Source organism: Thalia democratica, chromosome 1 (genome assembly GCF_965202585.1).
Source record: "Thalia democratica chromosome 1, ktThaDemo2.hap1.1, whole genome shotgun sequence".
Taxonomy (NCBI): Eukaryota; Metazoa; Chordata; class Thaliacea; order Salpida; family Salpidae; genus Thalia; species Thalia democratica.
The window spans coordinates 54061207-54085329 of record NC_139165.1 but is presented as its reverse complement, the minus strand read 5'-3'; the positions used below and the strand labels follow the sequence as shown (position 1 = coordinate 54085329).

The 24123-nt window shown below is 26.2% G+C and overlaps 2 protein-coding genes across 2 annotated transcripts; both read left to right on the top strand.

The window, feature by feature from the left end:
* On the top strand, nucleotides 1–1630 carry LOC145849227 (protoheme IX farnesyltransferase, mitochondrial-like). The gene has a single exon (XM_082954365.1). The coding sequence runs from the start codon at nucleotides 68–70 to the stop codon at nucleotides 1259–1261; it is 1194 nt and encodes a 397-aa protein (XP_082810491.1). The 5' UTR covers nucleotides 1–67; the 3' UTR covers nucleotides 1262–1630.
* On the top strand, nucleotides 1630–22988 carry LOC145849226 (uncharacterized). Its single transcript, XM_082954364.1, has 19 exons — nucleotides 1630–1837; nucleotides 2997–3129; nucleotides 3865–3990; nucleotides 4384–4478; nucleotides 7548–7671; nucleotides 8016–8131; nucleotides 9325–9450; nucleotides 9640–9775; nucleotides 10884–10995; nucleotides 11121–11264; nucleotides 12016–12154; nucleotides 12967–13090; nucleotides 13474–13559; nucleotides 14399–14590; nucleotides 16451–16670; nucleotides 17140–17412; nucleotides 19245–19437; nucleotides 20831–20926; nucleotides 22090–22988. Exons 1-19 carry the CDS (start codon nucleotides 1679–1681, stop codon nucleotides 22544–22546), a joined length of 3051 nt encoding a protein of 1016 aa, XP_082810490.1. The 5' UTR covers nucleotides 1630–1678; the 3' UTR covers nucleotides 22547–22988.
* The last annotated feature ends 1135 nt before the right edge of the window (nucleotides 22989–24123 follow it).

Here is a 24123-nt window from a genome sequence, read left to right as displayed (position 1 = left end):
TTTAAATTAATTTGAAAAATCATACTTATAAGTACAACTTTAAAAAGAAGAAAATTATCAAAGTGTGATGTTTCTGAGTCCCATTTGTAGGATAGCCATAAATGATGTAAAGTTGTATCAAAAATCAGCAGAAATTTTTATGCTAAGTCGTACTTTTTCCACTGTTTCTAAACTATGTATTTTAAACCAAAATAGTAATGTATCTACAAATATTGATCTAAAAATTAAAAAAGAGTTATCTAGCTCTAGATTTATTGGAACTTGTGAAGAAGGAAGAGGTGATATAGTGAATAAAAAGATTAATATAGATGTGATTGATGGGACAAAAAAACTAGATTTAGCTAAATTACCTTCTATTTATGCATCGCTATCAAAATGGTACCTAACATGGTTTGTTGTTATGACTGCCGATGCAGGATACTGCTTAACTCCAATTATGTTTGATCATAGCACTTTTTTTTATCTCACTCTTGGAACAGCTTTATGTTCATCAGCAGCAAACACACTTAATCAGATTGCTGAAATAAAGTATGATGCATTAATGGACAGAACAGCAGTTAGACCTTTAGTAACAAAATCTATAACACCACAACATGCTCTTGCTTTTGCAGCAGTATGTGGGGCCAGTGGAGTTGGTATGCTTGCATATGGAACAAATACCTTAACAGCTTTGCTTGGTTTTGCTAATATTGGTTTGTATGCCGCAATTTATACCCCAATGAAAAGAAAACATTGGTTTAATACGTGGGTAGGGTCTGTTGTTGGTGCAATCCCACCGGTAATGGGATGGGCGGCTGCTACAGGGCAAATTAATCCTGGTGCTTTTATACTAGCTGGAATTTTGTATGCTTGGCAGTTTCCTCATTTTTATGCTTTAGCTTGGAGAAGGAAATCTGACTATATTAAAGGTAATTATCACATGTTACCAATATCACATCCAAATGCTACTAAAGTAGTATCTTTAGCTCATTCACTTGGCCTTTTTGGTCTTTGTTTACTTTCTCCTTTGACTGGTGTTACAACTTGGTCTTTTTTACTTACAACTACACCTCTTAATTTGTGGATAGTGAATAACTCTTGGAGATTTTACAAAGAAGGAAATAATAAGTCAGCACACGAACTTTACAAGTGCAGTTTGTGGTACATTGTTGCAATATCTCTTTTAATCTGCCTTGATAGAAAAATGATAAGACCTTATCTAGAAAAGAACTATGATGGTAAATATTTACTAAAACAGGATCTAGAACAAAGTAACAATTAATTATTTAATGTTTTGTATTAATTGTTTTTAGAAAATAAGTTAATGCATTGTTCTGTTCTAGGGACATTTAGCCTGGCCGCAAAATTAGTTTAATTAGCTTATGATATTTCTTCAGTACTTAATAACTTTTAGTTAATTTATAATTTTATAAGCAAGTACTGTTTTTAATACTTACAAGTGCTATTTTGATTAGTAATTTAAAAACTAAGAAACAGAACTCTTTGTTGTTTTAACAATACTTGTTAGATGTTAAATACAAATGTTAATAATTTATACTTTTAGATTAAAATTTTAGGTTAAACCTATGTTTTTCTATAAAATTTTTACTAAAATTACTGTTAGTTTAAATATTAAAATATATGAAGATGCTTTTAGCTAAATAATTAAACCTTATGTATCAACTTATTATTTTCACTCATGTCAAATAATTTTTGTTCTGATGCTTTTGAACTTAATGATGTTGCTTCCATATCAAGTAGCTCTTCGTCACAATCAGCTTCAAAAGAAAACACAATTTTGATCACCCTTCTTGATGAATCATGCAACAATAAAGCTAAAGTTCTAAGATTGCAACAAGTTTTAATTTTTATGTTTTACATTGTTTTAAATAAAGTCTCTTTGTTCCTTATTTAAGATAGTAACAGGTTGTTTAAAGCTTGTAAATAAGAGTTTGTCTTTAAATATTTTTATCTGGGCTTTTCGATGCTTGCTATCAAATTAAAATAAAAGCATAATTTTTTGGTATAGTATACTTAAAAATGTTAAAATATTGTTATAACGTCTCAGTTAAATAATATAAAACCGACTAATATTATATTTTTTTCTACAGGTATTACCTGATAAAATTATAAAGTTCTTAGAATGTTTGGTATAAAAATGAAAACAAACATTAAACTAGAAATAAAAGTAACTAATGATAGATAAATTTAATACAAATACCCTAATAAAAAACTTTAATATCTGACATTTGTACATATTTTTTTAAACTTATATACTATATACTTAACTTTCACAACTGAAGTATATTGGGTTATACAAAAAAGAAAAAAATCTACTTTAATTATTATATTTCAAAAAATAAAACATTAATACAATAAGTTAAAAAAAAACTTGTAAGTTAGCTACAAAGAATAATTATAGAGAAATTTCCTGTAAAAAAATCTGTAAATTTTCTATGGTTTAAATGTTATTTTATTAAAAATTTTTGGAAGTTTAAATAAACTTGTTTTAACTTTTCAATAGGTTGTACAGATGTAAATTACTTTATTGTTTTTTATATATTTATCTTCAATAATTTTGAATAAATGTAATGTGTTATGAAAAATCTTTTGAGGCTAATTTTATTATCATGTTTTTTTCAATTTCAAGTTTTTAGTACATTGATGTTTAATTTAAATGAGTTACAAGGTCAAAAAAATCATACTAAAGTTTTATCTACTAAATATATGCATTGGTTGATATCATTAAAATTTTCTATTGTTGAAGCTTGTTCAAAAAAATAATTCGTTGTAACTATGTATTTCAAATACATTAAAATAAAGCAAAATATTATAGTTATGACTAACATAATGAAGCTTTTAAAAATATTATTAAAGTTTGTAGCTCACATTAAAATATTTTTAAGCTGCTAAATTCAAGTTTGAATCAATTTTTTTTTTATTGTCTAAAATTTAAAATAGAAACCCTTTCAACAAGCTTAATCAAATGAAAAAATAACTTATTGTTATATCTACAGGTCAAAAATTACAAAGAGTTTAGCAGACATAATGTATCTCGATCTAAGCTTAAAGGTGAAAAAAATAGAGTTGTTTGTTTTTCCCCAAAAAGTTTGATTCATGATGGTATTAAAGAAGGCAATAAATATGAAGGTTGTTTTTGTTTCTTAGTTTAATATGAAATTTTAGTACAATATGTAAGTTTATTATTGTATAAAAATTTAGTTTATACAACTATTTTTATCCATCATAAATTTCTGTTATGTAGTTGAGTTGACTTAAAAATATAGGTTATATAGATAGATTTATATACTAATCTGTTTTTGACAAATTGTGGGAATTATTTTACCAAAATAAAGAATGGCTATTTATAAAAAAAAATATTTGAGTTAGATATCTTAAACTTTCAGTAAGTGTTTTCTTTGCAATATTTAGAAAAATCTGTTGGATTTATGTTTTAAAAAGTAAAAATAAAAGTTTTATAATAACAAAATGAAAAGAATACTTTAGCTTTGTTTTTGAAAAAAAGTCTAAAATAAAAAATAAATTTTCTTAGTTTTGCTTAAATTATACTGACAAAGTTTTAAATAGATTGCTCAAAAATTAAAGGAAGTAATATATATTTTTAAATTTTTATGCTCATTTAAATTTATGTCTCCCAAAGGGACTTAAGAAACTGTGAAACTTAGATTGCTTAGAAGTGATTTATGAAAAAAATAACGGCGAAAAAACTTACCCCCGTGCCCTTATTGTTTTTTATTATTTATTTTTTTTACATAGTGTATATTACCATCTTAGCTAATTAACCTATGTTTTATTTAAAATTTTACAGTTAAGCAACCAAAATTTGTTTTTAAAATGTATTTTATCATATAGTTTCTATTTTAGTGCTAGATTGTATATCAACTGGATTGTCGGTTAATTTCAATGAAACTCAAGGCGAAGGAATGTCTTTATTGCACCATGCTTGTGTCTATGACGACTACATTATAGCTCATGCTCTTGTCAAACAAGGTAGGCTTGTTAAGTTTGTAAAATAGTTATGATTGTCTCCAATACTGTTTGTAATAACTTTTTTGAATTTTAAACTGTATGTAAAGCAACTGAAAATAACTAGATTTTTTTGAAAGTAACTACATTTACTAATTGTACTATCTCTTGTATTATTAGCCTATTGTTGTTATAATTTGTTTTTTTAAATGTGCGCTTAACTATCTTTTACACTTAAACTATAATATTGATGCAAAAATAGCCATTTCTGTATATAGGTAAGTTTTTAAATTATTCTAAAGCCAAACTTATTTTGATAACTTTTATTTGAATCAAAAGTATTGCAGCCAAGAAACAAAAAAGGTAAAAATAGTAAAAACATCGAGTTTACAAGCTTATTATTAAAATTGTCAACAGGCGCATGCATCAACTTACAAGATGACTTTGGTTGTTCGCCCCTTCATGTTTGTTGCATGTGGGACTCTATTAAGTGCGCTCAAATGCTTCTTGCTGTAAGTTTTTTTTGGTTGGGTATGCCTTTTACATTATTTAATAAATTTTGGAATAAAACAATAACGGTTATAGTTGTTTATACAGGGTTGCCACTCGGTCAGGAAAAGTCAGGAAATCAGAAAAAGTCAGGAAAATTTTTTTAAATGACAAAAGTCAGGAAATTTGATAAAATTAAAAAAAAAAAGTCAGATTTTGTCAGTTTAAATTTACAAAATTCCTTGTTTTCCAAATCCTTCAAATGGTAAAAATTAATTAAAAGTCCTTTAAAGTCTGAAAAAAATTCCAAAATTTTCCTAAAAATTTACATAAATATTTAATTTTATTTCAAATGCCTTCATCTGGTATAAATTAGTAAAATATCCTTTACAAAACTGCAAAAATTTTCTGTTAACATATTGAACAAGTACCCTACTTGAACAAGAATATTTTATAATCTTTTTAGTATTGATGATCTGTAGCAAGGACACTTCCATATTGAAACTGTGATATATACACAAAAGTTTATCTAGCATAATTTTAGAATCAAAGTGTTTTATGTTTAAGTAAATAATTTAGTTCTTTATAACTAAGCAGTTAGTTTAGTATTTTATGTAACAAGTTAATGTGTATACTTTACCTCTTTATAATTTTTTCAAAGTTGTTTAAATTTATAAAATAAGTTATAAGAGTGGTATATGCCAAGATTAAGTTTACTTATTTATGTATTTTTTTTAGAGTAACTTAAGTTTAAAGTATTTAAGAGTATATTTATTTGTTGCAAATGTTGTACTAAATGATAAGAGGAAGTACTTTATTAATGAAAGTAAAAATAAATGAGTGCCAAAAGAAAAGAAATGAAGCCCACAAGTCGTGGCTTGATTTAGAGAAAAGATTCTCTTTAACAATTGTAGGGGCAGCAGATGAGAGCAATTTAAGTAAAATGAGGCAAATTATTTTAACTGCCAAGAAAATGAAACGGAATGTAGTTTAGATGAAGGAAACCATATCTTCATTAGATGAAGAGGTTGAAGTGCTAATAAAAAAACGGAGAAAATAAATTTTAGTACATGCATTAAAAAAAAACAGTAATTGATCAAGTTCTTTTTAGTTTTAATCTTTTAACTGTGAAAGTTTGTTATTGTTTTAAGGTTTGAGTTGTAAAAGTTCCTTATTGATTTAAGGTTTTAATTGTAAAAGTTCCTGATATGTCGTTTTGTTTATTTAGGTACATTTATGCTAGGAAATTTTAAAAAATTGTGTTCTTTTTTGTTTTAAGGTTTCAACTGTAAAAATTTGTTATTGTTGGCCATAGGGGGGGGTCCAACATTTTTTTTTACTAAAATTAACTTTGGCTTTTATATGAAAGCTTAAAGTACAAACTATAAGCCAGTTTTTATAGAATTCAAAAATATCATTTAACTTTTGAGATATTTAACTTTTTGTAAAAATTTTCCAATATAAACGTATGGACCGCAAATTTTTCGGGTCAATTTTCTCGGAAATTTTAAAATTCACTAAAAACCTATCTCCTCCTTCATTTTTTGACCTAGAGACTTTAAATTTTCAGGAAATGTTCCTTTTAATATTTTGAAGAATCGTACTGTTGGAATTTTTGAAATTTTGAAAAATAAAAATTTTATCCACAAAAAACTAAAAAAAAGGGTAGTTTTTTGACAATATTTTTTTTTTTACTCAAAATTAAAAAATTTCTTACAATAGATCTCTTTAAAGTTTAATGATACACATTCTGTAAAAATTTGAGAAAGATTACTCAAAAAATGAAGGAGGAGATAGATTTTTAGTGAAATAGTCTTTTTTCGCATTTTTAGTTTTCGCCTTCCATAAGGAACGTATTGAACGCCCTTTCTTTGATCGCTTATATCTCAAAAGTTACTTTGAGTTTTTTTAAGCGATTAAAAGTGTCTGAAAGCTCAAATTAAATTCTACAAAATAAGATCAAGTTGTAAAAAACAAAGTGGACCCCCCCCTATGGCCTTAAGAGTTTAGTTGTGAAAGTTCGTTATTAATTCAAGGTTTTAATTGTAAAAGTTCATTATATGTCGTTTGTTTATCTAGATACATTTATGCTAAAAAATTGTGTCTATTTTCAGACAAGCTGTGTTTATAAGGTAATAATACAAGTATTTTGCTGATAGAGCTGTTTATTACAAACATCAATCATACACAGATGGTTCAAGTGATGTACCGGAAGTGTGATGATAGAATTCAGCATAAAACTGTTGTTTTTAACCTGTATTAAAATTAAATTGAAAGCTTTATATAGTTTTAAGTCTTAGATTATGTATTTTAGAATAAGTTTTATTTAGAAAAGTCAGGAAAATTTTGGTAAAAAGTCAGGAAATTTTTCTCAGCTTAATCAGTGGCAGCCATGTTTATAAATGTTTCAACTACTTTAAATTTTTAAGTGCAGTTATTTTTTTATGTTACTAAACTGTTTAAATAATAATTTATGCTGCTTTTAAATTAAAAATGTGTACTTATATACATAATTTTGAATTTTATTTTTAGTAATTACAGTTTAGAATAAGCAAGTATATATTATTTAACTATACATTATTTAGCTTCAACAATTACTAGCTGTTTGAAGCATGTTCAGATACAACTAACAAAAATAAGTCTTAAGAATTATTATTATTTTTATATTAGTCATAAAAAACAAAAAAAGAATCTTCGAAGCATATAAAGGTCTTCTTGACCAAGTGTCTGTATGTAGTAGTAAAATTATGATATAGAAAAAAAAATCTTTGAAAGCAAAATTGTTATAAAATGGTCATATAAGACTATTGTGTACTAAGAAATTAATACAAAAGACTCATTTAAAATACCTGTTTTGGTAAATTTATTTGATTGCACTTTTTTTCAACCTAAAAAAATAATTGCAGACAGGAAGTTTCTGATTTTAGAGATGGATTAAGCTTCAGGTTGCTCTTTACTGAGATAAACTGGTTCAAGCATTTTAAAAAATTTTCAAAGCAATAGCTAAAATCCCACCGTTTTTTGTTGATTTTTTACTACAAATAAAGCACTTTTGTATTATTATTTTATGTAAAATATGTTAATATTATCAGAATAATGCAGCTGTCGATATACTAGACGTTGATGGAAATTTAGCTGTTGATCTTGCAACTAAAAATTCAAACTTAAAAGCCACAATGAAGCTGCACATGTTGCAGAAACAGAAAATTGATGAAAGTTTGTTCTATTGTAAATACTTAAAAAAATATACTGAAATTTTATTTTTTTATGAGTTTGAGTAAAAATTAAATCTATTAAAAAAAAGTAGTTATTCTTTATTTTAGTGTAGTACGAAAATTATGTAATAAAAAATAAGTTTCTTTGATTAAGCTAAAGTTTTTATTTTATAAATCATGTTTAAGTTTTTTATAAGGCTGTTTTTTCCAAAGATTTGCAATCCTGTGTCAGATTAAGATTTACTTTTGTATTAACTTTTTAATATTTAAATATATAGCCTATAAATATACTAAAGAGTTTTTACTCAGTAAACTCTAATGTTAGTGTTGGTTATATTTTTTTAGATGAAATGGAACAAATCAGAAATAAAAAGCAAAAACAAATGATTCACGACATCCAAGAGCTCTTGAAACAAGGTAAATCAATAGATGTTGTCAGCAGTACTAACAAAGTTTCTTTGGTTTGTTTTTCAACATACTTTTCTTTTAACTTATTGAGTAAGTTAAAATTAAGCAGTTTTTTAAAGATAAAATTACCTTTTTCTTATTACTTTATGTTAAAAAGTTTACCTATTTTTTTAATTATTAAATGTTTTAGTTTGTATAAAAGTATATATGTGTATTTTCAATTAACAGAATAAATTTGTATAATAGAAGCTCCTCAAAGTTTCTACACATATTGATTTGTGTAAAAGTTAAACTCTCAGTTATCCTTAAATAATTGTTTAACTGATTTAGTTTTCTTTTGATAGATGTTAGGTAGTTTTTAATATATTATAAAAACTAAACAAGAATTGAACTATCCATTTATTATTTAAAACTATCCATTGTTTCGTTTTCAAGATATTGTTTTAGTATAAAAGTTATAAGTTGATTGAATTGAAATTATTCAAAATAATAATTAGTAAAATGCAGCAAGCCACCAGATACCTATTTATTTATTTTACGCTGTACTCGGATTCCATTCGGGCAATTTATTTATTTTGGAAACAATAAAAGCACAGGCATTTTATATATATGTATACAATATTTGTAATTGATTTTTTTTTGAATTGAAATTTCAAAGTTGTCGATGCAAACGCATAGATTAGTATTTATAAAACAACCAGTATTCGAATTGTTTATGGTTGTTTCAATACATTACGCATATCAACAGAAAAAATAAAGTTTATTGGCAAAATTTTTGAAGAGTAACAAAAATCACATTATGACGTGACAAGTAAATTTAAGTAGCCTATTCTAAAAACTTCAATACAAATTAACTTATGTTTTGTGTTGTTTGTTCTTATTTTTAGTTTTGTTTTTTGCTACTTTTTGTTATTACTTAAAATTTTAGTCATTTTGAAATGCATATTTTGGTTAAGACTGCAGGGTTGCTGTCTTTCTTTCCTTTTTTTCAGCGATGATTCTTTGTAAATTTATTCAATTGTTATTTTTCCAAGCTACATAAGTATATCTTTTTGTTTTGCTTTAGTTCTGCAAAGTATTTCCCACTTTAAATTATAGTCTTCGTTGGCGTCTTTTAGTTCTATCAAATTATCTGCAATTTTTACCCTCGACCACCAATCGCCTGCCGACCCCTGTTCTAAACTAATCATTTATTTAATGTTAATTTATTAGAACAAAAGATTATGTAAAAAAATAAATAAAACAGCTTCACATCGCTGTTTCAAATGGATACTTGACAGCGGCTAGATTGCTTCTTGAGAACAGCGTAAATGTCAATGCAACCGATGATTTGCTTTGGACCCCACTTCATTGTGCCGCGAAATACCACCAGGTACGTTTAAAAACTTTGAGAGTAATTAGTCTTTAAATTTTTAGTTTCAATAAATATGCAGTTTTGATAATATGAAAAACAGCCAACAGCCTGTACTTGTATATTGTAAGTGAAGTATAAAAACTATGAATGACATTTTTTTAATGCGTTTATTGTAAAAAATAAATTGATATGAGTTTTTTAATTCAGCGCAAAATGGTAAAATTGTTGTTGTCGCATTTCGCAAATCCTCACGCATTGACATGCAACTTCAACCTTCCACGTGATTTAGCTCAAGATCAGACCATTAAAGAGGATCTGATGAACGCTGAAGAGACTTTCTTAGGTTTTTTTAGTTGTTTTAAATTTGGTTATACTGTATAAAATGTTGAATGATTTTTGTTTGTTTTATACACAAAGAAAAAGTAAAAAAAATTGTTAAGTACGTAATTTTCAGTTATCTGTTTTTTTTGCAATCTTTTTCTGTCTTAAGCAAAAAAAGAAATAGAAACTTTTAATTAAAAATACTAGAATACTTTAACAATTGTTTGTAGTCGAGCTCTATGAATAAAGTCAACAATATTAGAATGTTTTATATATGTGTTTGATTATTTTATTTGTTTGTGATCTGTATAAGTAAGGGTTTTGGAGATTTTATAGTAAAAGTATCCGATTAATTGTTCTTTGTAAAAAAAGATTTTTTTTTGATAAATTGTTTTACATTATATTTATTCTTTCAAAAACTTATTTTGCAAACTAAGTTTCGGTCAAAGACCTCGTCAGTGCTTAAATAAATATTATTCAAATAGAATATTCTATTTGAATAAGATTTATTTAAGCACTGACGAGGTCTTTGACCGAAACTTAGTTTGCAAAATAAATTTTTGAAAGAATAAATATATTACTTATCCTCCAGCAGTTGAGATCTCTCGATTTGTTTTCTTAAAACCAAAACATATAATATAAATTGTTTTACAATACAAAATGTAATCAAATATCACTTATTTATTTTACTAGATGTAGTTAATTTGATTGTAACAAGTTTTTTGATGACAGAAAAGTGGCTTTTGTTTTAAAAAATTTAAAGTTAGTTATATATATGCAAAAACTATATTTTTGCTTAACTTTTTTTTTTCTAAAACTTATTAGCAATGTAGTTTGCATAGGAAGCTGTCACAGATACGATTGTCCAAAAGACAAAGTTGTTATATATATTAATATCGAAAGTACATATCCAAATCATTGACATACATATGTAATATGCATGTACTGTGCTCAAAATGAGCTTGAAATTTACTATACATTTAAGTTTAATACTTGTATATATATCATTCTTTAAATAATGCCACAATAATAAATTTTGCATAAATGTTTTAACTGAATACAAATGATTTGTCTTAGTATGACTGATTTCTTATCCAAGTTTAATTTAAAACTAAATTTTCATTGTGCAGACTTAGAGCAGCAAAAAACTCCTGTCAAAACAAAAAGGTTTTCAGCTAGTTTGTTAGATGAAACAGAAGAAGGTGATGACCCACCAACTATCAATATTCCTACTAGAAACATGTTAGTGTCTATACTTTTACCGTTTGCCTATTTTTATCAAATTAATCGTCTTTTTAACAATTTAATTAAATATTTTGTTGTGTCTATAAAACTGTATATAAACTTACTAGTCTATAATATAAAAGATCAACAATGAAAATTAGTAAACGTGACTTATTAAATGAACGAAAAGTAATTGTGTCAAAAAAAGAAGATCTGAAGAAAGAGCTAAATAGAAGGTCTTTTACTTTGCAGTCTCCTCATTATTCAAACTCGAACTCACCTCTGAGGTTTAACTAGTATAGAAACTATTTTAACATTATATTTTACTACTGTATTGTTTAAAAGACTATTAAGAAACATTTTCAACTCTTTATAATTTTTAAGCTCTGAAAATGTTGATCATAGAATATCGATGTTATACATTACACTAGTTTTATTTATAACTTTTTTTCTTGAGAATCATTCTATTTTTTCTAAAGCTAACTTGTAATTGATTTTTTGCCCTAAAAGTAGTATTTAATTTAAAGTATAACAATTATGAACTAAAATCAGACTTAAGTTTAAGTATATCTTTAAAATATTTAAGACACCAAGTTTTTTCTTTCGGTTTTATGCAATCAAGCTCAATGTTTCTTTGCTGAACATAGTTTTTAGTTATATACAGATTAGTTAATAAGTAAAAACTATATTATTGATGTACAAAGTGTTTATTTATCTATATTAATTTTAATAAGTAAAAAAATCACTAATTATGATGATTTAGTGGTGACTTCTTTTTTCTTCAGTCTTAAAATAAGTAAACATTTCAAAAAGTTAAAAACTCAATATAACTTTAAAATAAAAAGATTGTAGCTAAAAACTGTGTTTGTTATTTTCGAAACCAATTTATGACCAGTAGATTTATTAATTGTTTTAATCTATGTTTTTTTTTTGAAAAACTTATTTTTTTATTGTTTAATCTTATAAAAGTAATTTAATAACCTTAGCTTTATTAGTGACGAAAAAGTTGCACTAAATGAAAATTAAACCATTTTTTAGGTTCAACAGTCTGAAATTCACTTTTGAAGATTTTTCATCGCCACAGCGCGAAGAAGTAATAATACCTGACATGGCGTCTTTGATGGCCGGTGTTTCTCCAATCACAAGTGCGAGCAGCACTATGAAAAGAACACATAAAGTGAATAGTTTACTTTTAATATATATAAAATTATTTTTAATGAGGTTAGTAAGTTTATTCAAAGAAAAACTATTTTAAAGGTGCTTGAAAACTTATTTGAATTAATTTTCAGCTCTACTAGGTTTTTGAATAATTTTTTTGCGCAGTAAACCTTCCATCTTTATAATAGTTTATACTTTTTTATGTGTTAAAATCTCTGATGCTTTATTAAATTTTCTGTTAAGATGTTTAAAGTATCAATTACAAAGTTAAGGTTTTTTTGCATTTGATAGTATTTTATTTTGAAAGAATATGCATACCTTTTTATACATTTTAAACGCATATGTAGTCTTTAAAGTTAATTCTCTGTTTTTGAATTCCTAGTTATGTATAATTGATGAACAATATTTATTTGTTAAGTTTCATCTATCGAATTATTTTAATAATCCTAAGTTTGAACGCAAAAAGAAAGCAGAACAACATATTATTGTTCGCTAAATTTTGCTAGTATCAACTTTTGAGTATTTCTGCTATTCGAAAATTACCTATAAATTATATATTTTGTAGAATAAATTAGGTTTTATGCAGTCGTTTTCGCTCTATACCCCTGTTGTATAAACTTTATGTGCCGTAGAATTTGTATTATAGTTGTTGCGATAGTTTGAAAATATCTTAATAAAATGCTTTTTTTGATATAAAGTTTATTTTTTACATAGCAATTATTAGCTGAGAATAAGTTTACACTGTTTGTAAAAAAAAGAATAATATTATATGGTTAATAGTAGTTTTTAATGATTTTTTCAAATGTATGAAAATTCATGTTTGTCATTTAGCATTCTAAAATACATCACTCTAAAACTGGAAGCTTGGTTTCTAATCAGGGTAGTGTTGATCTTACTGAAAGCAAAAACAGTGTTAATGATGAATGTTTGATTGCTGTGATTATGATCCAAAAAGGTTTGTTGTGCTTGATTGCATAAAGGAGTTGTACCTTTTTGTATTATAAATCACTGATGCTTAAAGTCCATTTTTTATATCTATTTTCATAAGATTTAATAGTCGAAACTAGAAAAACATAAATACTGTTTTTTTCAAAAGTATGGAAATAGTTTAAAGCTTGTATCAAATTGTTTATTTTATTTTTATGAATAATATTATGAAAAAATTAGTTTAGACTTTTTTAGTCATAACGAGTCTAGTGAACTTTGTATAAAACGTTATGTTCAATCCTAAAAAGAACTAGTTTTCATGTAAAGTTAAAAAAAAGTTATTTAAAGCTAAGTAAAGTTATTTGTTTTACTAATTAAGGTTTGTCAAAAATATTTAAAAATATTTAACAGCTTTTAGGAAGTATTTACTTAAACTGGCAATATGTGAAGAAAACACACATTTATTGGAACGTCAAGCTTATAGATATTACGATGAGGTTTGTTTATCCACTAGTTTGCGCAAGAGCACTACTTAATTGAGCTTTATGTCTTAATTGATTTTTATATAAAATAATCAATAAAAATTATATTTAAACACATCTATCATACGCATTTTAAGGAAGTTATTGAAGTCTATAGATTTTTTTTAGAAATTTGTTATCTTTTTGATAACTTAAAAGTAAATATTCATTTTCGATATTTTTAAATAATGATAATACCTTACACAAAGTTTTAACCTTCTTTTTCGTTAGTTAGTATTGAAATCTTAATTAAAGTAGATTAAAGAACCAAATTAATAATAACAATATAATAAATAAATTCAATTTTAACCTATCATGACTGTAGTTTACCTTTATGAAAAAAAAAAGTAGTTAATAATAACAATAAAATATTGTATTAAAAACTTGATAATTTTGAACGTAGTGTGCATAATAAAATGTTTACTTTAAGTATAAAGTTGAGTTTATCCACACTTAAAGTATTAAACATTTTTTAGTGTTTAAGAAATAAATTACATTAAATAGATTCCAAATTAAATAATCATTTTAAAATTAATGTCAGATTTTATATTTTTTGAAACTTTAGCTACCAATATATAATTTACTTGGTTTAAAAAGTTTGTTATAGGCAACCTGTAAATTCATCTTTGTTTATTCTTTGTGACTAAATTTTTAAGTTTGAAGTTTAATTATTTTAAAAACTTTTTATTTTAACTAGCGACTAAACTTTTAACAAAATTTTCAATCTGCTGTGCTTATTTTTTACTTCAGTAAAAATACTTACTTTACAACTTGCGTTTTCAATAAACGCAACTAATTTTAATGCAAATATGTAGCTGGTTATGCAAAACGCCGAAGATATCGCGCTGAGCAGCGACCAGCAGCGCGGTCAAGCCTCCATCAACCGCAACAGTTGGGGAAGTCCGCATTGCGTAAACCCGACTTCTGTTCTCGAAGTTGTCAAGCCAAGCCGTCCTTTATCTACAGGTGCCGTTCCTAACATGACGAGTTCGCCTCGAAGCCATAGTGTTAGTTTAAGTGTTTAATTTGTGGAATTTTATTCGTTGTAATGATTTTTATAATAATTCGCTAAAATTAGATGAGTAAGATTTTCAAACTTAACTTTGTTAAATAAGTTGTTATAGTCAATGGATCTTAAAAAGTTGTTATTAAACTAACTAATCATAACGATTTTAGTATGTAATTTTAAGTATATTAGTATAAATATGTTATTAGCAAGGTTAAAACAGGGGCCCGCGGGCCAAATGTTGCCCTCAAAGTTAAAATCTGCGGCCCGCGAGGAACTTTTTAGCTAAAAAAACATTTTTTAGAAAAGAAAAAGGAAAGGTTTTGCAATAAAAACTTACACTTAGGCTCTTAATTTAATAGTTACTTTTAACTAGTGCTATTTTACTGCATATGTTGTAATATTTTGGTTTTTAATTGTATTTTTCTACTAAGTACTATGATTATTTTAAAATAGTTGTGGCCTTCAAAAACTTTTTTGTAAAAAGTGCGGCCTGCGAGCAATTTTTTTCTGGGAAAATTGGCCCGCGATTTACAAAAGGCTCCGACCCTTGGGTTAAAATATTCTAATATTTTTAAAGATGTTTTTTGTTGTTGAAATTCGTAGTAGTATTATCGTTTATAGTTTTTTACGATAGCAATTTCATTATGTGAAAATATTTTTTTCATTAATTGTTGTTGGAAATAAAAACTTTCATTCTTTGACTTCTACATCTTACAGGACTAGAGACTTAAAAACTATATTTTTATGAAATTTATTTAATTTATTTATTTACTTAAGTTGGAAAACATGCGTCTATACTTGCGTATTAAAAAAAATCTTAAATTTAGCATAAGCCAGATTTATTTATTAAAGACGCAAATAATTTCTTATAGTTAAGTTTGCTGAAATTGAGTTTTCAATCTTTCGTAGCAGTCTTTTTGCTTATGACGTTAGTTCTAATACAGTAGTGACGTTAAAAAAAGGACCATAATGAATAAGTTAATATAAGTATACTACATTTCGCTTAACAACTGCCCAATTCTAATTTAATGATAAGCGATAATTTTTTTTTACATTTTTTCATAGTGCACGATGTTAAAAAGAGCACTTGAAAAAGCACTTGTTTCGACCTTTTTGTGGTCTGACTTGCTAGTTTATGTTTTGGTGTACATAACATAAACTTGCTTTTATTACAACCACTTGTGTCTTCGTTGAGTATTATAGTTGGTATATACAATTTTATTTTCCTTAAAAACTAACTACAAATCTAAATTAGTCTGTTTATGTATTGTAACTCTAGCAAAAAGTAAAGGTTTATAAGCGAAAGGACAAGATAAAAGGAAATTAAGCAAAGGTTTTAATCTTTTTATATTGTGTTCATAAGTAGCAGCTGCTTGATAAATAATTTATGCAAAGTTGCTCGAAACTATCTCTGCTGCCATCAAGCGACAAGTTTGCTCTTTTTTTTGTTCGCTTTGCATCTTTTTTGAGCTTGTTTTCTGTCTGCACAAATGCGTTATCATTATTAAGATAATTTTTTCGTTCAGTTTCCTTAATTTAGCTCAATTTAGATTCAGTTTTTAAGATGGTTATATATTTGTTCAAAAGTATTAAACGTTTAATCATAAGCTATAGCATAAGTTGTACATATATTGTCGAATAAAAAAAGTTAAAAGCTTGCTTAGTTTACAAATACTCGACACACTTTTTTAGCAAGTTACATACCAGTATAGATAGTTTATAAATAATGGAAAACAATGCGATGAATTCTAGCAACATAACAAGAGAAAATACGAATCACCGTCATCGTCAAGTTGAAATGTGGATTGGTGATTCGGATAGACCGCAAGCACTAAATAACGCTGAACATATTTATCAGATGCGTCACTATGTAAACCATCTGCGTCACAATGCGAATGGCAACAACGGGCTGTACAGGCGGGGTGATTCTGTTTGTTCGACGGATTCCGGCGTGTCCATGATGACCATGGACGGAATGCACCACGTCGGATCTGAATATTACGCTATGATGAACCACGGCAACCAGTCCCGCAATTTGGAAGTTGTTGGCACTGTCAGGAGGTGTTTAAATAATAAAGGTTTGTTTTTTATAGGTTTATCTACACATTTTTAGTTAAATATCTGATAAGTCCTTTATACGTGATTTTGTTTAAATGTTCTAAAAAACTTTTTAAACAAGTTAACGTATTATAAAAAGTAAAATAATTAATTTGATAAGGACTAACAACTTTTGATTTTTGCTAATATATAAACATAAATTTAGTAGTTTAACTAGAAATAAAAACAATAAAGTTAATAAATTAGAATTTAACAGTTTAAACATGTTTTAAACTGTTGGTTTTAGTTTTATGCAATAAAAATTGTTACTAATTTATTTAAAGTACATTAAAAGTTATTAACTAATTTTTTTCCTGAAGTATTTACCATAGCTTTGCAAAAATATAATATAAGTTTAAAGTAAAAATTTAAAAAACTTTCCTTTAGATTTTAAGCATTGTTTTACTTAAAACCAAACTTCATATGACTTAATTATATTTACCTCGTCAGAAGTTAATCACGCCAATATGACGTCAATGAGATCCAACCAATCTGCTACGAGGCGCCACCGTGCGCAAAACGACCACCGAGCTGGTCGCTTCTCCGCCATCTACAACGAGGGGCATCAGAAAGCAGCGCCTCCAGTGTTCATACCCCCGCTGACGAAAACGGTGGCTAAAATAATGAGCACCGCGACGCAGGGCTTGAACGATGATAAGAAAGCGCAGAAGCAGCATGCAAAAAAGAAAAAAGACCAGCCCAAACGTAATCAGCAAAGTGCAGGTTTAACTTTAAAAAATCTGGTAGTACTATCTACTAAACTTTAGATAAAAGTTGTTTACTTAGTTTAAAATATAAGTAAAGTTGTATTTTACACAGTAAGAAAAAATTTCTAATTAAAAACAGTTTGAAGCCTTTTTTCAGCTTTTGTTTTAAAATATTATGAAGCCGAGAATATTTTCAAATCTTTTACTTAAAAAAAATGTTTATTTTTATCTGAAAATGATTACAATTCGGCTAAAAACAAGTTTGGTATTTGAAGAAAATTAGTTAAAAATTCAATAATGTTTGTTTTGATATTTATTCTTTTTTAAGTATTTTTTTAATCTCGAACAAAAACTAATGTGATTGAAATTTGTCTTGTTTGTTTTGAAATAAGAAGTTAATGTCTTTAATTACTGATGTTAATTGCAAAACTGACTAATTTGTTAAAACACCAAAAGTTAATTGAGCTATTAGTTCTCCAAAACAGCTGCAAATTGTAATTACTAGAAATATTAATTACCATGATTTTCTTTGTAAAGTTGTAACATTTAAATTTATCTCCATGTCTGTAAAGTACATTATTCCACTGTCAATGACATATATTAAATGATAATAAATAAATAACGTTATAATAACAACAAATTTAAACAGTCCTCTTTCTTTAATAAACTAGCACGTGTTTCTGTGTATTAACAAGTTAACACACTTCAACGGAGCTCTGTAAAAAATAAATACTGTAAGGAAAGAAAGAATAGTAGCTAAAGTAGGTGTATATATGTGTTTATTAAAATAAGAATAAATACTATAGATTATTGTAAATTAATGGTTTTTAATAAATACAACATATAATGTTAAATCCGACTGTTATGAGCTATATAATATTTGTAGTTATTAAATCTAAATTATGATAAAGTAAACTACAAAATAAAAAAACAAATCAAAATATAAAGCACTCACATGAAACTTGTAGAAATACTTATTCATAAGAATAAACTGTCGTTAAACATTCGGAAAACCAGTATGAATCAGTATTTCTACTACTTTCATGTGAGTGCTAAATATTTTGATTTGTTATTTTGTTTTGTATTTTACTTTACTTTATCATAATTTATATTTTATATTTACGAATATTATATAGTTTTATTACAATCGAATTTAATATTATATATTGTATCTATTTTAAGCATTTGTTTACAATAATGTATGGTATTTGTTGTTATTTTTAATAAACACATATATACACCTACTTTAGATTCTATTCTTTCTTTACAGTATTTATTTTTTTACAGACCTCCGTTGAAGTGTGTTAAATTGTTGAAAGAGTACTCTTTAAATTTGTTGTTATTATGTATTCCAGTGAACTTGTTTCGCTATGATCTTTATTAGCAAGCGAATAACATTTAATTTTGAATAGTTAAAGTTATATTATTAATTTAATAATCATACTGTTTTTTATTAGTTCATATTAGTTCTATTAAATATATAACTTCTTTAAACTAGTTTTTTTATAAATTTCTCGGTCTTTCTTTAGTGATATTGAAAAAAAGTTTTAAATAGAAGATAAAATTTTCTCTAAAATTATAGTTCATTTTTCTACAAGTACTTATTTTTTTAGTGACTAGTATCGTCTGGTCAGTTGATCAAATATTTTAACCATAAGTTTTTTGTACAATTTTCACAATAATATCGTTTGTAAGCAATACGTAGGTTTAAAGTAAAAAGAAAACTTGCATTTAAGTTAATAAACAATCTTTTTTCGTCTTTCAAACTGGTAAATAAGGTTATTTGTAAATATCAAAATTTTTAATTAGAAGTACTTAGGTGAATAGCTTAATTAGTTACACAATCAGGTCCGTTTCTTTCTCACTACCCAACCATGCCTCGAAACCACGCATCACGTCATGATGAAATGATAAACTCGTCCGCAACACTACGTCATAACCAGACCATGATGATGTCACCGATGACGTACCAGCAAGTTCCGCCGAACATCGTGGATTTGCATCGCGCTCACTCATCCGTATCCACAACTCGCAACCATCGGTAAATTTAAGTACATATTTGAAACTTAAAAAAACAAAACTTAAAAAATAAAAAATATATATGTTTATCCCCTAGCTCGCGACCTCATCTTTATATAAATTGCGGTTATTTGAAAAAATTGTAGTATGTAATCAATATAAAATATAATTATTGACCAAAAATGTGATAAAGTAAGCAATGTTGAAGCATTTGTAGTTAGTAGTTATTAAGTACGAGCCTAGCTGTGAGTTTTACCCCTAAAACTTTTTTTTTGTTTTAGCTGAAAAGTACCTCGCGGACCGTGGCTTTTGCTTTTAAGGCCGCAGTTTACCGACCACTCCCTTAGTTTATGCTTATTAAACTTCACTAACAACTTTCTGTAAAGACATTTCAAAAAAAAAAAAAAAAAGATTTAGTAGATCTTAAAGACGGTTGAAATCTGAAATAGAATTATATTCTATAAGTTTAGTTTTAAAAAGTTTTTCTGTGTCATTTATTTAACTAAACAAACTTCAACATGAATTTGCTTGTTATCAAACTGTAATCACCCAACACAGGAAGTATTTGATTGTTGGCCTTTGTGACGTAATTATAAAGTCCCTACTTAACTTTTGATTTGCTTGTTAGAAGTTCGTGTTAAGTAACAGCTAAAATATCAAAGTGTACCATTTGTTTGTTTTTATTTGTATTTAGAATATTTATTTTAACGTTTTTAAAATGATTTGTAAAGTATTTATTATGTAAAGTATATATTTATTTTTAAAAGTTTATATGAAATTTAAACTGCAAACAATTTTCAAAGCTATAGGAATTCTTACAATGTTTTTACAGTTAATAATTTGTACTTATAATAGTAATTTAAAACTTATACAAAACTGTTTTTTTATTAATGTATTTACTAAAGTAAGATAAACGTTTAAAAAACTATATTAAAAAAAACACTACTACTAGTTTATTGTTTTTAAACTGCTGAAATAATACTTTAGTTCGGATTGTCACCAAAACAACTTTTTAAATTAAAATATTAATGGTTACGTAGTTTATAATTAATGAGTTTTAAACCGTTGTTGAAACAACTTGAATTTTTTGAGTCTTTGTTAAATGTCAGTTACGTGTTGCTTTGCTGACTCATTTGAATTTTTTTTCTCAAATATGACGATGATTTGCGTATATGATTACATAAAGACGATAATTTTAAAAATGAAATTTATTTGAATTCTTGTCAATTTTAAATTTAAAATTAAAATATTTTTTGTAACTAGAGTTATATAACATCGCGAAACAGTTCTTAAAAGAAAATTATACAAATACTATAACATATTTTAGTAAAGTATACGTTTTTGTTTTAGTTAGTTAAACAACAAACTCTTATAAGTTTTTTAAATAAAATTACTTGAAAAATCAATTATTGCAGGTACGGTACCATGCTAAGTGATAGAAGTAGTTTGCTAAGAGACGAGCAGCTATTAAAAGCCATGAATGAACAACTTAATATATCTTCTACTATCAAGTATTTTACATTCTTTAAAAAAATATTCATTACCGTTTAATATCAAAAAATATCAATATTTTTTTTAATGTGTAATAAAAATAAATTTAATGGACCAAAATATTCTAAAGTAAAGCTTTTAATTTATTGGCAATAAAAGTCACGCTTGTACACTACAAAAAATAGTATTTTATTTTAGAAACTAGATATAGATTAATAGTAAGTTACATAACATATGTTTATTATTTTTGTTTGATAGAATTTTTTTTTTAAGTTATACGGAATTATTTTAGTACTTAAACAATTCAAGAAAATTAGTATCGAAAAACTTATTAGTTGTTTATGTTTTTTTTAGTTTAAAGAATTTTTCGTTTTTTTTTCAAAAATGACTGTTCTAAGTTATTGTATTTATGAAACATGTGGTTGATAAGTCTAGCACAAATTAAAATTTGTCTTAATGAGAACTTATATATTAGTCATTATAAAGATATTGGTTTTCTTTTTAAAAATAAAGGAGTAAAATTTGCAAGCACTTAAGATTACAAAATGAAATAGTTAGCTTTTATCTTACAATTGAAATTAATTTTGTTTATATTATATGTCAATTACCAGTATTTTTTTTCTGTGTCTGTAACTTATAATTTATTTCAAAAATTCACTCATTCCAAATTTTGGTTTTTAATTTTTTTTCCGCAAAACATTTTTAAATTTTTCATTTATAAAAAGTTATCAAGTTAAAATAACTTTTTAGTTAGTTGTCGGATAACTGTAGCCTAAATTAAATTTTTGTGATACTAATGACTCTTTATCAATTGGTGTTGAAAATACTTTTGTTAAATTTAATTACTTTTTTACTAGGTTTTTAAATTCTTTATAAACAAAAAAAAAAGTTTCAAATTAAAAAAATTGTAACAAGTTTTATCAATTTAATATTTTACAAATATGTTAATTGGTTCTGAATAATATATTTTAAACATTAGGCATAACCAAAATATTGTGCAAAAGTTTTATGAGAGTCTTGGTAATTTTGAATAGAAATATGTTAAAGTCTAATTGTTACACACATTTATAGTACATCAAAAAAGTTATTTCATTTTCAATTAAGTTTTAAATTTAGATTATATATTTTATTATTGGTAAAAATATATTTAGTTTTATGTTAAGCATTTTCTTATTAAATACAGGCTTCAAAATAATCAAAAACATTCCATCAAAAATAATTCCGCTCAACAAATGAACCAATCACCGATGTCTATGACGTCACACAACAGCTTTCCAACCAGCCCGTCTCCTAACCATTCAGCAACAAGTCACTCTACTTCCATGGAGAGCGTCAAGCAAAATGACCAAAACTCGAGTACGAGTTGCCACGGAAACAGCAAACAAAAACGTGCGCGAAGTTTGTCGCGGCGTACGGGCAACGCGGCCCCCACTCCCCCTCCGCGTCACCCCACGACCCGCATCACCTCCACATCTTCCCTTCCCAAAAATTCCCCCTTCAAATCTCACACCCTCGGCCGACCGTCGACGTTAGCTGACTTGCAGAGGTTCCAGGATGACGACATTCTGCCTCCTCCACCCGATAATTTCCTGTCAGACGAAGGTGAAGTGTTTCCACCTCCACCCACTGAAATGACGTGATGATGATTAGCTTATATTAAAAGTGCCTTTTGCTTTCATTCTTTGGTGTTGCTGTAAATTTATACAAAGAAATCTCAATTGCTCGATCACTTTAAATCGCTGAGAGTTCACTGTTTATGACTGTTTGGCAAATTTTGTAGAAAATCACAGCTTTTGTCGATTACGCTTTTGTTTAAGATTGATTTATTTTAGTTATGATTTGAAGCTGTAAATTTAATCATGGTCGCTAAATATAAAAGTCAAATCAAGTTAAATGTAAACGCTTTATCATAAAGTTTTTAAGTTCCAAGTTATTTTTATTCGTGTTTAAATATTGTGCATTATTTATCAATTATTAAGATAACGACTATTTTTTATCTGGTGTAATTCATATTTTCTAAATAAATTAAAACCTTTTATTTGACTTTATAATGAACTAAAAATTTATTTGTACAAGTTTGGTTTGTTTGTAAAAATAAAATAACAAAGCTAATTTTTGTGTTATAAAAATAGTTTATCTTTACAATAACAGTTTGTTTCAACTGACTCCCTAAGCTAAAATGTAATACAATTGATAAATACGATATAGATACAGGGTTGCAACAAAACCTGAAATCTTGGATAAACCTGGAATTTGAAAAAAAAAAAAAATTTTAGAAAGTTTTTAATGTTAGGTAGTAAAATTTCGATTTGACCCAAAAATCTATCATATAGATAAAAAACTTTTGTCATCATCAATTTTTTTTATTTTTATAAAGCACATTTAATGTAGCTTTACAGTTTTTTCTTCACAATGTTGTTACACTATTTGGCACAGCTTTTTACTTTAAACTTAATATTACACTAAAAATAGACCAAAAACATGTACTTTTAAAAACCTAGAGAAAAATTGCCAAAAACCAGTGGCAGTAACCTCTCGCTTATTTACGCACATTGTGTCCACAGAAAATATGCGTAAAGATGCGAGAGATCGTAAAAATACGAGAGTTACCAAACATACTTACTATAATGGCTGTTTTTTAATATTGCTTCTAGTTAAAAGTAGACTGGGGACTTTCCCACTTTTAACAATTAGTTTATTTAATTAATTGTTATGAAAACAAAAGACAAAACTATACATACATTAAAAAAAGAATTATAATTTATATAAAATAATAATACTTGTAGAAAGTTTTTACTAGTTTTAATAATAAGTAGATTTTATCTATATTTATATGTGACTTATTTGGTACTTAACATTTATATTAGACTCTACTTAGCAAATTTAATTTATAATTAAGCATTTCTTTACAATTAATAAATGATTTGGTGTCTATATTAAAATCTGTTTCTATAGCCTTTTACAAAAATATGCATTTGGTGTTGTAATCGATTTCTTCTTTTGAACAAAAATATATAAAGTGTAAGAAAAATGTTAATACTGAGGTATAACTAAATGTTTATCAATTAGTCAAGAAACATAAGTTTACAAATTCTGAAGATATAGAGAGGTGAGTTAGTATTTAAAAACATATTTTAAATTAAAAATTTACAATAAACCTAATTTGTGTAATATTAAAAAAAATTAAAATTTATACTTTTGAGTTTTTTAGAATTCT

Coding starts and splice junctions, on each gene's coding strand:
- LOC145849227 (XM_082954365.1), top strand. CDS start 68: ATGTTTCTGAGTCCCATTTGTAGGATAGCCATAAATGATGTAAAGTTG.
- LOC145849226 (XM_082954364.1), top strand. CDS start 1,679: ATGTCAAATAATTTTTGTTCTGATGCTTTTGAACTTAATGATGTTGCT. Junction 9,451..9,639: donor GTGCCGCGAAATACCACCAG/GTACGTTTAAAA, acceptor TTTTTAATTCAG/CGCAAAATGGTAAAATTGTT. Junction 20,927..22,089: donor AATATATCTTCTACTATCAA/GTATTTTACATT, acceptor TATTAAATACAG/GCTTCAAAATAATCAAAAAC.